The following is a 15,199-nucleotide window of genomic DNA, read 5'->3' on the forward strand; positions in this document are numbered from 1 at the left end:
CTGAGGCCCACTGAGAGATACAACATTCAGTGCATCGGATTACTTGGGTGACATGATGTGACATCATGCACTTCCTGCCTCTGCCTGGAATGCTCTTTGCCAGTCAAGTCCTTCTTTTTCTTCCTGATCCAGCCAGGCACTGTGTGCTCTGCATCTATCTCTGACCCTCCTCCCCACACCCCTACCAACACTGAGTTAATTCTTCTCTCCTCCATGCTACCCAAATCTTCATACATCATGGCATTTTCCCCACTGTGTTATGACTCATCTGTTTCTTTTCTGTCTTTTCTTTGGGACCAGGATCCCCTTTGAGCAGAAATCACATACATCCCTGGAGCCTGGTACAAACTAGGTGCTCAACTAATACTTATTGAGGTGATAAGCGAATGCACAATTGAACTTTGATCTATCCCTTATATGATGCTGAAATTCCCTTTATCACATCCCACCAGCTTAGATCACTTTTATAACATGGCAGAATATAAATACATCAACCAAATGCAATCTAACTTCCTTGGCAAGAGGTTAGTCAACCTTGTGACAGAAAAATAGAGCTGTTTCTGACACATATAATGACAACTTTTCAATCAATGATCAAGCACTTATCTATACCTGTTGTTCACCAAGCCTCTCCTATATGGCCTGGCATAATAGCACCTTACTTACCCCAAATAGCACAATATATTTTCAAAGTATTTTTGTATCACTGCCTCATTTGATAACCCTGCAAAGTGGACATTACAGGTACAATTATCCCTATGTGACAGATGAGGAAACTGAGGCACAGGGAGTTACTCAAGTTTCTTCCTATGGACATGTGTTCTGCTTATGTGCCAAAAAGCACACATTAGAACCAAAAAAAAGTGGCTTTTCTGAGACTCTTCTTAGGATCCATTCACAAGCCTGGAATGGAGCTCACACTGACCTCTCCCAGTGGAGGTGAGGGTGAGGCTGATGATGTCATCCCAGGCCCCTGAGCCCTGAAGAGATGCCTCCCTTGAAGCCAGTCCCAGTGGAGACAGCTTTCTTCATCCAGGAATTAGGAAAACCAGGCCCCAGGTCCAGTGGGGGAGACCCAAGGCAGACGTGAGCCATGACCCCCTTCTGGCATCGTGTGCTTGTCCGGGGAGCTTGCACCAGTCAGGCCATGAAACTGCCCTTGAGATGCTCCCCAGCCCCCGGATAGACAGCCTAAGGAGCTTCAGGGGGAACAGGAACCAGGCTGAGTGACCTGGCAGGAGGGGTGTCAAGAATTGGGTAAGCACATCAGGGGAAAAGGCAGGGCCTATAATCAGACCGACAGATGTGGGGCAACCCAGGGGAGCGGAACCTGCTCCTACTTACAGGAAAGAACTAGGTCCTAGGTATGTGTCCCAAGAGTCCAACCAGGCCTGGGCCCAAGGCTGAGGAAATGAAGCCACACCAGCAGAGCCAGTGCAGAAACACCTCTCCACACCCCAGGAAAGGGCAGGAGGTCTAGGCTGAGCTGCCCCTTAGCACCCAAAGATCTGTGGAACTCAGCAGTCTCAGAAGAGACAGGCAGGAAGAATCATCCCCTGGGCCTGGAGGAGGTTGGTAGCCTGGTCATCCATGCCTCTGGTCATGACTAAGAGGCCCACAGGAGGCAGCACAGACGCAGGCATCAGAGTCCATCCACAGGCCCCGTTCCTGCATTCCTCCTCCAACACATGCATCCACTCACTGGCAGAGGACACAGAAGGTAAAACACTCCCAAGGTGCAGCAGGACACTCACCTGCACTGGGCAGTGCAGGCCCCATGGAGTCCCCAGGAAGGTCCAGAGGGAGACAGCTGGGGCAAAGTGTTGTCAGTGCCGGCAAGGCCCAGGGCACATTGGGAACAACACCCTGCTTCAGAGCTTGATTGGTCAAAAACGAAGGCCCCAGCTCAGCCCATAGGGCACTGCCCCCTTGTGGCACACAGACCCAGCTGCTGGAGAGAACCAAACCAAGTCCGGTAAATGCTGGCCCCCTCTCCCCCCCACCCCCGCCATCGTTTGTTGAAAACACATCTTTTTCATCACAATACACTCAGGACATGGATTTGCAGACCATCCTCTGAGAAGAAGCCCACCAAGATGGGCCCCAGCAAGGCCTAAAGGCAGAGAAGACTCTGCATAAAGGAGATGCTCTTCATCAGATTCCTGGGCTCCCAGGGAGAGAGAGAAAAATAAACACAGAGACAAGGGGTGGGGGGCAGATCCCTGCTGGGAGGGGTGAGAGACCACAGAGGACTTGGATGGTGAGTCACAATAGCCCCAAGTAGAGTAACGCCCGCATCAGCCTTTATTAGTAAAACCAGACCCAACCCTTCTCTTCTCCAGGAAGTCTTTCCTGATTGATGGGAGCCCAGGTTCCACTTTTCACTCTTCACCATAACAGATTGGAGTGTTGCCCTTTGCCCTTGTCCCAGTCTCTGACTCAGTGTGTGCAAAACCCACCTCACAATCTTTCCTCGCTGACTGGCCTTGACGTCAATTACCTGCATCATCCTCCCTTCTCAGGCCCAAGCCACTCCACTTTTAAACACTCATTCCTGGGGGCTCTCCTCTAGGCCCTCGAGGTGGGTCCTTGTCCAGTGTGCGTCGGCCCCCCTGCTCCCTGTCCCATCATGTACATGCAGAGAATGAGTGGTCAAAACATCACCAGTGAGGCCTGGCTTCCTTGCCAGAGAGGCAGCTCCCCAAGAGAATGGATGCCCCCCCTCAGACAGGGACTCCTGGAGGCCGGGCTGGGCCTCCCCGCTCAGACAGGGGCTCCAGGGAACTAGCGCCCTGCCTGCTCCCTCAGACAGGGGCTCCAGGAGACTGGGGCCATGCCTCCCCCACTCAGACAGGAGCTCCTGGAGGTCAGGGCCATGCCTCCCCACTCAGACAGGGGCTCCAGGGGACTGGGGCCATGCCTCCCCCCTCAGACAGGGGCTCCAGGAGGTCAGGCCGGACCTCCCCCTCAGACAAGGAGTCCTGGAGGCCGGGCCGTGTCTCCCCGCTCAGACAGGGGCTCCTGGAGGCTGGGCTGTGCCTTCCCCTTCAGACAGGGGCTCCTGAAGGTCAGGGCCATGCCTCCCCTCTCAGACAACGGCTCCTGGAGGTCGGGCCATGCCTCCCCCCTCAGACAGGGGCTCCTGGAGGTCAGGGCCATGTCTCCCCACACAGACAGGGGCTCCAGGGGACTAGGGCCATGCCTCCCCCCTCAGACAGGGGCTCCTGGAGACTGGGGCTGTATCTCTCACCCTAAATGGATGGTCCCCGATGTAGGACGCACAGCAGATGCCCAAATCCATGAACTAAAGAATTCCAGGACACATTTATGGGGTTGCTTTATTCTCTTCCCTCACAGCTGTTGGTTGCACACACATGTGGGTACACACAGACTCACTGGGCAGAGCTCTCCATCCGCTCCCGGACAGGCCCCTGCAGTGGAGGTGGCCACACATCTGCTAGTAGAGGCTGTGCTGGGCGCAGTAGTGGGCACACTGCTGCCGGTGGTAGTGCAGGTGGTAGTCCCTCACCAGACGGCCCAGGACGAAGAGGAACTCATCAAAGCAGATCTGGTTGTCCTTGTTCTTGTCTGCAGCCCGGAACAACTCTGAGATGTAGTAGGGCTCCTTCCGGCCCTGAGGAGGGGCAGAGGGTCACCCATCAACCCAGGCACATGGCCCACAGCAAAGGGCCGTGCCTCCACTGCCTGCGTGGCACCATGGCATGGCCGAGCCACAAGAGGCTTGTAGCAAACAGCCCATCACTCGGGCAGAGGCCAGGGCACCCTATGCTATGGAGTCAGGCTAAGAGGCGGAGACATGGCGGGCACCTCAGCTAGCTGGCCCCAGGGCTGTGTGGGTTGACAGTGCAGCCTGGGCACCACTGGCTGGCTGACCGCCTGGCTGCTGGGCAAAGCTGAGCGGCCTGGCACCTCCTGACTTGTCTGCCCAGCTGCCCTGGCAGCCTCCCTGCAGAGGCCACCAGTCCAGGAGCTTTGGGATGGAAGGCTGTGCCCCTGCTTCACACTGGGAGCTCCTCCAGGCAGCTCCTCCTCCTGCCCCTCGTGTCTGCACCTCCAGCACTATCGCAGGGCCACCAGGGGGTGGGATCAGATGTGTGCATGCTGTGGCGTCTGCTTAGGACTTAGGACTTATTTATGACACTTAGCCTGTGTCCCCTGCAGAAAGTGCAGAATAAGGGGAAAGAACATCATGGGCCCTGAGGTGTCCAGCATGTCCCAGAGCAGGTGGCCCTGAGGGATGAAGATTGGAGACAGAATAGGGGAGGAACATATGCACGTGGGGTTGAAGGGGCAGCGAGAAAGAAGGCCAGGGTCAGTGTGCAGTGCGGTGAGAAGACAGGGACGAGAACAGAGTCCTGGGCAGGGCCTGTGGAGCATGTTCCAGCAGGGTTTGGCTGGTGGGTGTGGAGACTCAGAGTGGAGTCCTTGGAAAGCCTACAGGGAAGAAACCTGTTGCATCTGTCAGCAGCTGGGGGCCCGGAGGGTGGCCCTCATCTCCATGGGGAGCTCCATACCCTCTGTTTCCCCTGCCGCCCACCACCATCTAATTCACCTAATCTTATCTCCACAAAATTGGTTGATCCCAAAACTGAAGGCTTCCTGCTAGGGCAGGCTTTCCCTGGCTTCCTTCACCTCAGCCCCCCTGGTCTAATGTCTGTCCCTGGGGGCCCTTAACCTGGGGCGGGGCAGGGGCGGGGGTGCTGTGAGCATCGGACCCAGCCCCATGGGCTACAGACAGTTGGCCCTGGAAAGAAAGTCACCCTAGTCCCCTCTGTGACCCTCACAGCTACACTCCAGTAAACTGAGGGCAGGACTCTCCTCTGATGTTTCCCAAAGGTAGGTAAGGGGGAGACGCGCAGTGAACAAAGGACCGTTGCTTTTGGAATGTAGTGCCCTTCAGGGCATGGACCTGAAGTCCACTGGAGGTGACAGTCCAGAGACCCCTCCAGGCATGGCGCTGAGGGCAGAGGACATTACCCCACAGACACTCCTGCCAGCCTTGCAGCCCCCAAGACACTTGGTAATCACAGACTCTGATAATGGAGAAGACGAGCAGGCCTGAGAGGGTTTCTGAGCCCCAGGCTGGTCCGAGAGCCTCTGTTAGCCCTTCAGACAGCAGCTGGAAGGGGAGATTACATTCCCTACCCCCACCTGGCTTCTGCCCAAACTGTCCTCCCCCAAGCACAGGGACAGGGGAGGTTTGTGCCAGTACCCAGAAGGGGCTGAGGCTAAAAGGGCAGGTTCGGGGCAGGATCTCTGACTGAATGGGGCTTCAGGCAGAGGAAAGATCAGCACCTATTCTCTCAGGAAACAGGATGAGCAGAGGAATAAACAGGTTGGGTTGGGACTAAGTCTCAGGGATTAGGGCTGAAGTGGGGCCAGGCAGGAAGTTTCAGGAGAGGGAGGGAAGGGAAATAAAGCTGGCAGATCCTGCCCTCCCAACTCCCTCCTCCTCCTCCCCTAAGTAGGAATTCTCTTGGGAGGTAACTCCATGTATCTACACCCTCACTACTCGCTTCCAACCCCACAACCAACCCTATACTTCATCCCCACCTGACCCCAGACCCCACACACCAGGCTCTCCATGAAGCGGGGTACATTGTCCATAAGCAGAGCCTTCAACTCCTCCAGGGACAGGGTCTCCACGTCTCCCTCCCGGGCTGCATACTGGTGGTAGCAGTGGATGATTTGGAAGAGGGATTCCTCCACTGGTGTGCCTGTCATGGTGGCTGGGCCGTGGCCAGGACAGGGAGAACTGGAGATGTAGTGCTGGAGGCCCTGGGGACAGTGGAGAAGCTGAGGAGAGAGCGGCCCCATGACAGACAGGCACTTCCTCCAAGAATCTTCTGCCCTCTCATTCTGTCCACCTCCTTTCACTCCAGCTGATCCCTTTTGCAAATGTGGCTCAGAGTTCCTGCCTCAAAGGAAGTTGTGCTGTGAGCACTCAGGACAGGGGTCTGTCCTTTCCTTGAGACAGTGGGCTTCCTGAAGACAGGAGCGTGTTCTCTGCCCCTAGACCCTACTCTCAACTTAGGAGTCACCCAAAATCAAAAGTGAAAAGAATCTAGACTCTTTGGTGCAAGACAGTACTAGACTACTTCATAGCACAAATGAAATATTAAAATTATACCACCCAGAACGCCCAGCCCTGCTCAGGTATTATTGTTTTCCTTTCTCGGTTGAATGTAGAGACAACACAAGGATGCCCACCTTTGTTCTGACCACCGCCTTGCTGCATGACCCTCTAAAGGGGTCTACTAGTCATCCACATGGTCTCTTCTGCCCTGAGTTGGGTTGGCCAGCAATGGGGCAAGCAAGGGCACCCACAGCCACCCCTTGTCACCCCACAGCACCGACCCCGGTGCTTTACACACAGATGAGGTACCCACAATCTCCCCCTCCACACATCCTACAAAGATGAGACCCCTGTTTTCAGGAGGCAGGTTATCCCATCAGCTCAGTGGTCCCCTCCAGATTCTGTGCAGGTAAGAATCAACAACTGCTGGTTCTGACTCTTATGAAGCCAGCCAAACACTAGATAGAGCCTTTTATACAGAGTATCCATGTAATCCTAATGAAGCAGGCATCATTTCCCCCATTTTCCTGAGGAAGAAGTGAAATCCAGAGATGTTAAGTAAATTTCCCAAAATCACACAACTGATCCACCTGGAACAAGATTCAAACCAATTGGGGGACCACAATTACCCTGTTGGGATATCCATCAACTGTACACATTCTCCAAAACAGGTAAGCCATCCATTTCTGCTTTCTCGGACCTGCACAGACCCAGAACCATCCACCCCACCTCCACTACTCTCTTGGGAGAAGTGCTGACCTGTGCAGTTGGGACAGGGTTGCTCTGAATCCACAGTGCTGGTCTCTGGTTTATCCCAGAGATTCCCCAGCGCTCAGGCAGGATGCATTTGTGTGAACAGGGGCCCAACCACCAAGTCCTATATTCTGCCCATCCTTGGTGCTTCTAATTATGGCAGCCAGTGTCATGACTCTTCACAGGTTCTTCAACAGCACGACTGAGCCTTAATTGCATTCCTGAGATGATATCACATGACACTTGCTTCCTACAATTAAGTCAACCAGTTTCAGGGACACACCTTCCTTCAGAGCCTGATCTGAAGCATCTCAGAATCACAAGTCACAATGTCCATACCTCAGAGCCCATCCTTCTGGCTCCTGGGCTTGGGTGGGGTCAAACCACAACTTAAATACATCTTCCTCAGGTGTCCTCCCTCAATTACTGAGTCACCGGACTCCACAGTCATTAAGCATATTAATTCATCCAACAAATATTTCTTGAGTGGCCACAGTGTGCCTGGACCTTGTTAGGTAATGTGAGTATGACATGGGGCCAAGCCACAGGGTGGGGGTGAGTGGAGGGGACAGAGTCTCACACTGGCATGATCCACTGTGAACAATACAGGCCTGGTGGCATGAATGGTGCCCCCAGGAAGAGACACTTTCTGCCTGGAGAAGAGTTGAGGAAGATTCAATACAGAGCTGATTTTGAATTGGGACTTGAAGAAAAGATTCAATTGCATGGAGAAGCAGTCTCTGGGACAGAGGAAACAGCAAAAACAAAGGCTTAGGGGTGTGAAAGAGAGAGGCTGGAGGCTGCTCAGAGGCTGCTCAGAGTCCACAGGGCAGATAATGAGCACAGGGACAAAACAAGGCTGGAGAGGCAAGACAGAGGCAACACAAAGGGGCCTGTGTGCCAAACCAGGCCTGCACTGCATCCTGTGCACAGAAAGAAGCTGAGAGGATTTTCAGTGATTGGGTGATGGGTGGGAAGTGAGAAAGAAATGGTAGGAACAGTTTTATTGTAAGAAATAACCACAATGTGGAAGTAAACTTACCCTAAGGGGGCTCCATATAAGTGCCACCTGGGCCCTTGAGGGACAGGTGAATTCCCTTGGCCCAGGGCACACCTTCTTTCAGCCCATCTCAGCCCCGCGGGTGTGAATACACCTCCCAGAAAGGGGGGCCAAAGGACAGGCGATTGAACCAGAGATTAAGCCCCACATCACAGAAGGTTTGAGAGAGGATAGGGAAAGATGTAAGCCAAAATCTTTTTCAGATTGCAGGGTGAGACTTCATCTATACAACATAGTGATTTCTCCAGTAAATAGTGGTTCACCAAAACACTTTCATGTTTCCAAAGTAAAAACAGGGCTCAAATTTCTAAAATGTAAAATGATATGGAAATGTCAACCTAGAATCATAGAGCTTTTATTGAATACTTTTATTTTAGCCATCACTGGGGTGCCTGGGTGGCTTAGTCGGTTGAGCGTCCAACTTCAGCTCAGGTCATGATCTTGCAGTCTGTGAGTTCAAGCCCCGCGCTGGGCCCTGTTCTGACAGCTCAGAGCCTGGAGCCTGTTTCAGATTCCGTGTCTCCCTCTCTCTCTGCCCCTCTCCTACTCATGCTCTGTCTCTCTCACTCTCAAAAATGAATAAATGTTAAAAATATATATTTTAGCCATCACTGTCCTGAGAATTTATCCCAAGAAAGTAATTAAACAGATATTAAAAAGCAATAGATAGTAAAAGGTTTACCACTGCATTATCTGCAACCAAGAAACAAAATAAAAATAAAAACCTTGAAACCACCTAACTAACAAATTTGGCATGCCAATATATCCTTGGACATTCACTGGATAATGATTTGTCACTCAAAAAGGATTCCATTTTTATCGTTTTTTTAATTTAATTTCTTTTTTAAATTTACATCCAAGTTAGTTAGCATATAGTGCAACAATGATTTCAGGAGTAGATTCCTTAATGCTCCTTACCCATTTAGCCCATCCGCCCTCCCACAACCCCTCCATCAACCCTCAGTTTGTTCTCCATATTTATGAGTCTCTTCTGTTTTGTCCCCCTCCCTGTTTTTATATTATTTTTGTTTCCCTTCACTTATGTTCATCTGTTTTGTTTCTTAAAGTCCTCATATGAGTGAAGTCATATGATATTTGTCTTTCTCTGACTGACTAATTTTGCTTAGCATAATATCCTCTAGTTCCATCTATATAGTTGCAAATGGCAAGATTTCATTCTTTTTGATTGCCAAGTAATACTCCATTGTGTATATATACCACATCTTCTTTATCCATTCATGCATCAGTAGACATTTGGGCTCTTTCCATACTTTGGTTATTGTTGATAGTGCTGCTATAAACATTGGGGTGCATATGTCCCTTTGAAACAGCATACCTGTATCAAAAGGGATTCCATTTTTAACCCATAGCTTGTTTGGAGGGAGGGGTCATATTGCACCCCTCTTCACCTTGCCTTTCACTCAAGCTGGGACACAATGACTCCCCAGACCATCCCAATGCACAGTGATGACCTCCTTCCACAACTGTGCTATAACTAGTCTTTTCACTCAATGCTAGACTGAGGGCATCTTCTCACCCACTTAATCAATACTGGACTGATTTTTAATGAGTATATAGTGATCATTTGTTTGCATGTATCAAAATTCGTTTTTTTAATCCATTATTAGTAGACGTTTAAATTACTTTAGATTTATACATTTCAATCAACTCTTCCTTAATAATGATATTTCTTCAGAATTTTGCCATGTGTGTTAGGTGCTGGGGAGAAGGGGGACAGAAATGAATTTATACTCCCTTCCCCTGCCAGAGTTGCTGCTCTGCACTGTACCCCACCTCCTACAGACCAGAGCTGCCACTCACCTCCCAAATACAAGCCCCAAGTTCCCAGCTCCGTAGCTGCCTCCCCACACCCATGCCTAGACACAGGTGTCACTCCTGCACCAAGTACACCCATATGGAGACCCATGACTTCCTTCTGTTGTGGGGGGGAGGGAAGGAGAACAGGAGTACCCCAACAACCTTCCCCACCCTAATATAAAAGTCACTAGACACTTTCACAGTATTACATTAACCTATATCTGTCCATATATTTACCTTTACCTGTGAGATTTATGCTTTCCAATGCTATCATATTTCTGTTTAGTGAGTTTTCATTTCAATTTGAAGAACTGTCTTAAGCATTTTTTGCAAATTTAGTGATGAGCTCCCTATTTTGACTAGGAAAACAAAGAAGAAAAACCCAGGACCTATGGCTTCATGAGTGAATTATACCAAACATTCAAATTCATACCAATGCTTCTTAAACTCTTTCAAAAAAAATAGAAGAGGAAGGAACACTTCCAAACTCATTTAATGAAGCCAACATCACCTGATACCAAAACTAGGCAAAGACACTAAAGAAAAACTATAGGCAAATATTCTTAATGAACATACATGTAAAAATCCTTAATAAAATCCTAGCAAACTGAATTCAACAGCACATTAAAAGGATCATGCACCATGACTAAGTGGGATTTATCCCAAGGATGTGAGGATAGTTCAACATACGCAAATCAATCAAGGTGTTATAACACGTTAACAAAATGAAAGAAAAAATGCATAATTATCTGGATAGATGCAGAAAAGGAAACTGACAAAGTTCAGCACCACTTCATGATTAAAGCTCAACAAAACAGGTGCAAAAGGATCTTAACACCATATATGAAAAGCTTACAGTTAACTTCATCATCAGTGGGGGAGAAAAACTGAGATTTCCCTCCAGGATATAGCACAAGACAAAGACACATACTCTTGCTGGTGCTGGAAGTCCTAGTAAAGAAACTAGACAAAAAAAGAAAGAAAGAAAGAAAGAAAGAAAGAAAGAAAGAAAGAAAGAAAATTATCTCTGTTTGCAGATGACATGATCATACATAGAAAACTCTAAAAACTAAACAACAATAAACCTGTTATAAATAATAAATTCAATAAGGTTGCAGAATACAGAATAAACATACAAAAATCAATGTGTTATGTACACAACAACAAACTATCCAAAAGAGAAATTAAGAAAACAATCTCATTTACAATAGCAAGAAAAAGAATAAAATGCTTAGGAAATAACTTACTCAAAGAGTTGAAAATTATGAAAATATTGATGAAGCAAATTTAAAAGGACACAGATAAGTGGAAAGACATCCTATGTCCATATGTTGGGATAATTAATGTTAAAGTGTCCATACTATCTGCAGTTATCCATAAATTCAATGAAATCCTTATCAAAATCCCTATGGCATTTTTTACAGAAATAGAAAATAATCCTAAAATTCATATGGAACTACAAAAGACTGAATAGCCAAAGAAATCTTGGGCAAAAAAAACAAAGCTAGGGGCATCACACTTGCTGATTTCACAATTCATTACAAAACTATGGTAATCAAAACAGTATGGTATTGACATAAAACAAAAATATAGACCAGTAGAACAGAATAGAGAACCCGGAATAAATCCACACATATAAGATCAATTGATCTTTGCTAAGAGTGCTGAAATAAGTAAAGGATAGTCTCTTCAAGAAATGGTGCTGGGAAAACTGGATGCAGAAGAATGAAGGTGGCCCCTGGTCTCATACCATACACAAAAATCAACTCAAAATGGAGTAAAGACTTGAATAGAAGACCTGAAACCATAAAACTACTAAAGAAAAACATAGAAGAAAAGTTTCTTGACATTGGTCTGGGCAATAATTTTTTGGATGTGGAGACCAAAAGCACAGCCAACAAAAACAAAAATAGACAAATGAGATTACATTAAATTAAAAGCTCTGCACAGCAAAGAAAGCAATCAACAAGTTAAAAGGCAACCAACAGAATGGGAGAAAATATTTGCAAACTATATATTTGATATCCAGAATATATAAGGAAGTCATACAACTCAATAACAAAAAATATTTTTAATGGGCAAAGAATCTGAATAGACATTTCTCAAAGGAAGACATACAAATAACCAACAGATATATGAAAAAGTGTTCAGCTTCACTAATCATCAGGGAAATGTAAATCAAAACCACAATGATAGGGAGCCTGGGTGGCTCAGTTGGTTGAGCGTCTGACTCGATTTCAGCTCAGGTCGTGATCTCACGGTTCATGAGTTCAAGCCCCGCATCAGGCTCTGAACTGACAGTGCAGAGCCTGCTCGAGATTCTCTCTCTCTCCCTCTCTCTGCCCCTTCTGCACTCTCTCAAAATAAATAAACTTTTTTTTTAACTTTTTTTTAACATTTATACATTTTTGAAAGGTAGACAGAGACAGAGTGCGAATGGGGAAGGGGCAGAGAGAGAGAGGGAGACACAGAAACAGGAGCAGGCTCCAGGCTCCAAGCTACCAGCACAGAGCCCGACGCGGGGCTCGAACTCACGGACCGCAAGATCATGACCTGAGCCGAAGTCAGCCACTTAACTGACTGAGCCACCCAGGCGCCCCTAAATAAACTTTTTTTAAAAAAATTAAAAGACAAAATGATATACAATTTCATACTTGTTACAATGAGTATATTCAGAAAGACAATAAATAGCAAATGTTAGCAAGGATGTGGAGAAAAGTGAATCCTTGTATACTGTTGGTGGGAATGTAAATTGGTACACGCATTAGGGAAAAAAGTATGGAGGTTCCTCAAAAAATTAGAAATAGGAGGTTAAAATGGTGGAGGAATAGGGAGACACTACATTTGCCTCATCCCTTGAACACAGCTAGATAAATGACAAATCATTCTGAGCACCCAAGAAATGTATCTGAAGTCTGAGAAAACAAACTGCACACAGCTAAAGTTAAAAAAAAAATGACACATCATGTAAGGTAGGAGCTGCAGAGAGTTGATTTGGGGGACAGAAGAGCTGTGGGTGCTTCAGAGGAGAGGGAGCCCTGATCATGGAGAGAGAAAGAAATACAGACAGTGAAAACATGTGCAGGAGATTGCATAAGGAAAACTCTTCCCCAAAACCATTGACTGGGAAAGAGCGAGGAGCTGAATCTTTTAGCTAAACTGCACAATTGTAGAAGCAAGAGAGCACAAAGTCTGAAGTTTTAGAGGTTCGCCATGGCCAGGGTCACCCCTGGTGGGCTTAGCGGTGCTCTGGTGGGGAAGGAGAGCGAAGATTCAGGGGGTGGGCAGCAAGTTCTAAGGATCCTCTGGGTCACACAGGGAGAAAGAGTTTTCCTTCTTGGAGTACATTTGGGAGAGTTGTCATGGCCTCTCTAGGGACAAAAGACCTGTTTGGCACCACTGAACTGCCCCATTCATTAACATAGGAATGGGGACACCAGCTAAGGGTGATGAGCCTTAGTGCCAGCGTTTTGCTGCACTTCACCATAAATTCCAACCCACTGCATGGTTCCACTACTGTTTTCTGGGACAAGCACCAGTCACAGCACAGGGACACCTTCCACAGAGGATCAACGCAGGCTCATGCCACATGGATTTCTAGGATTTGGAGTTTTGAAACCCAGTCATGAGCCTAAGATAAAACACAGGAGTGCTGTGCTGCCTGGCAGGTGGATGGCTCAGATGCAGGCAGGGTGAAGGCAGGAATGTGACAGAAGCTGGGGACACAGGAGGGGTGATTGTTTGCTCTTCTCTGAGGGCTTCCTGAGGAGTGGCAGGCGTCAGTTCCCTGCTCCAGGGATGAGAGAGAAGGGTGATACCATTTCCACCCCCACCCTTGGACCATCAACACTAACCAACTTCAGTGACCAAAATAGCACCGGCCAGTGGAGGCAAGACCACTTACACCAATCCCACCTCCCTGCACCCTGCAGGGTGCATCTCCACTAGGGCAAGTCTGCCTGAGAATCAGCACAGGAGGCTCCACCCCAGAAGACCAGCACAAAACTCTCACCTGCACCAAGTCTGCTGATCATAGAGGGTTACAAAGCTTCAGCTCTAGAGGAAATAAGATATAGCTTCCTTTGTCCCCCCCCCCTTTGGCTTTGTCTTATGGGATACAGAAAAAGCTAATTTTTTTATTTGTTTTTCATTTTTCATTTTTAAATTTTTTATTTATTTATATACATATATGTGTGTGTATATATATATGTATATATGTATATATATACATATATACATATAGTGTACCTCTTCTTAATAAAGCCATTACTCTCAGGAGCAAGATTACGACAGACTCTCCTAACAGTCACACACCCAAAAAAATAGTGACCCATACAAAATGACAAGATAGAGGAATTTAACCCAAAAGAAAGAACAGGAACAAGTTACAGCTAGGGATTTAATCAATACAGATGCATTAATCAAGTAAGATGTCTGAACCGGAATTTACAACAATAATCATAAGGATATTACTGGGCTTGAGAAAAGCATAGAAGACACCAGAGAATCCCTTACTGCAGATAAAAGAACTAAAAACAAGTCAGGCAGAAATAAAAAACCCTAAAACCAAGTGGATGCAATGACAATGAGGATGGAGAAAGCAGAGGAACAAATCAGTGATATAGAAGATAAAATTATGAAAAAATAATGAAAAGGGGGAGGGATAGAGGTATAGGATTGAGAATGTAGTCTTAAGGAACTCAGTGACTTCTTAAAGCATAATACCATTCATATAATAGGAGTCCCAGAAGAAGAGAAAGGAAAAGGAGCAGGTTTATTTAAGCAAATTGTAGCTGAAAACTTCCTTAATCTGGGGAAGGAAACAGACATCAAAATCCAAGAAGCACAGAGAACTCCCATCAAATTCAGCAAAAGCCGGCCATCACCAAGACATATCATAGTCAAATTCACAATATACACAGACAGGGAAAGAATCTGCGGGCCACCTGGGTGGCTCAGTCGGTTAGTTGTCCGACTTTGGCTCAGGTCATGATCTCATGGTTCTTTGGTTCAAGCCGCATATCAGGCTCTGTGCTGGCAGCTCAGAGCCTGGAGCCTGTTTTGGATTCTGTGTTTCCCTCTCTTTCTCTGCATCTCTCTGCATCTCTCTCTCTCTCTCTCTCTCTCTCTCTCTCTCTCTCTCTCTCCCTCAAATAAATAAACGTTAAAAAGGTAAAACAAAATAATCTGAAAGCAGCAAGGGAAAAAAAGTCCTTAACCTATAAGAGAAAAGAGATAAGGTTTGCAGCAGATCTATGCACTGAAACTTAGCAGGCCAGAAGGGAGTGGCATGATATATTCATGATGAATGGGGAATATATGCAGCCAAGAATACTTTATCCAGCAAGGCTATCATCAGAATAGAAGGAGAGATAGAAATAAAGAGTTTCCAGGAAAAACAAAAACTAAAGCAGTTCATGACCACTAAACCAGCCCTGCAAGAAATATTAAAAGGAACTCTTCGGGGAGGG

The 15,199-nt window shown here is 47.3% G+C and overlaps 1 protein-coding gene across 2 annotated transcripts; it reads right to left on the reverse strand.

Moving 5' to 3' along the window:
* Window positions 1-3,320: 3,320 nt before the first annotated feature.
* Window positions 3,321-6,995, reverse strand: LOC109256233 (protein S100-A15A). 2 transcript variants are annotated; one of them, XM_053909503.1, is made up of 3 exons: window positions 6,857-6,995; window positions 5,596-5,817; window positions 3,321-3,634 (listed from the first exon to the last, which is right to left on the reverse strand). In XM_053909503.1, exons 2-3 carry the CDS (start codon window positions 5,743-5,745, stop codon window positions 3,458-3,460), a joined length of 327 nt encoding a protein of 108 aa, XP_053765478.1. In that variant the 5' UTR covers window positions 5,746-5,817; window positions 6,857-6,995; the 3' UTR covers window positions 3,321-3,457. The 2 variants fall into 2 exon arrangements, with proteins under 2 accessions (XP_053765478.1, XP_019286813.1); XM_019431268.2 differs by having other exon boundaries at window positions 5,596-5,799; window positions 6,857-6,994.
* Between the last annotated feature and the right edge of the window lie 8,204 nt (window positions 6,996-15,199).

Source organism: Panthera pardus, unplaced genomic scaffold (genome assembly GCF_024362965.1).
Source record: "Panthera pardus isolate Hobbes unplaced genomic scaffold, ASM2436296v1 HiC_scaffold_21, whole genome shotgun sequence".
NCBI lineage: Eukaryota > Metazoa > Chordata > Mammalia > Carnivora > Felidae > Panthera > Panthera pardus.

What these genes read in the sequence shown, in the direction of transcription:
- LOC109256233 (XM_053909503.1), bottom strand. Translation starts at nt 5,745, where the DNA reads ATGACAGGCACACCAGTGGAGGAATCCCTCTTCCAAATCATCCACTGC. An exon ending in CCCGCTTCATGGAGAGCCTG is followed by an intron (nt 3,635 to 5,595) that starts GTGTGTGGGGTC and finishes GCCCCTCCTCAG; the next exon opens with GGCCGGAAGGAGCCCTACTA.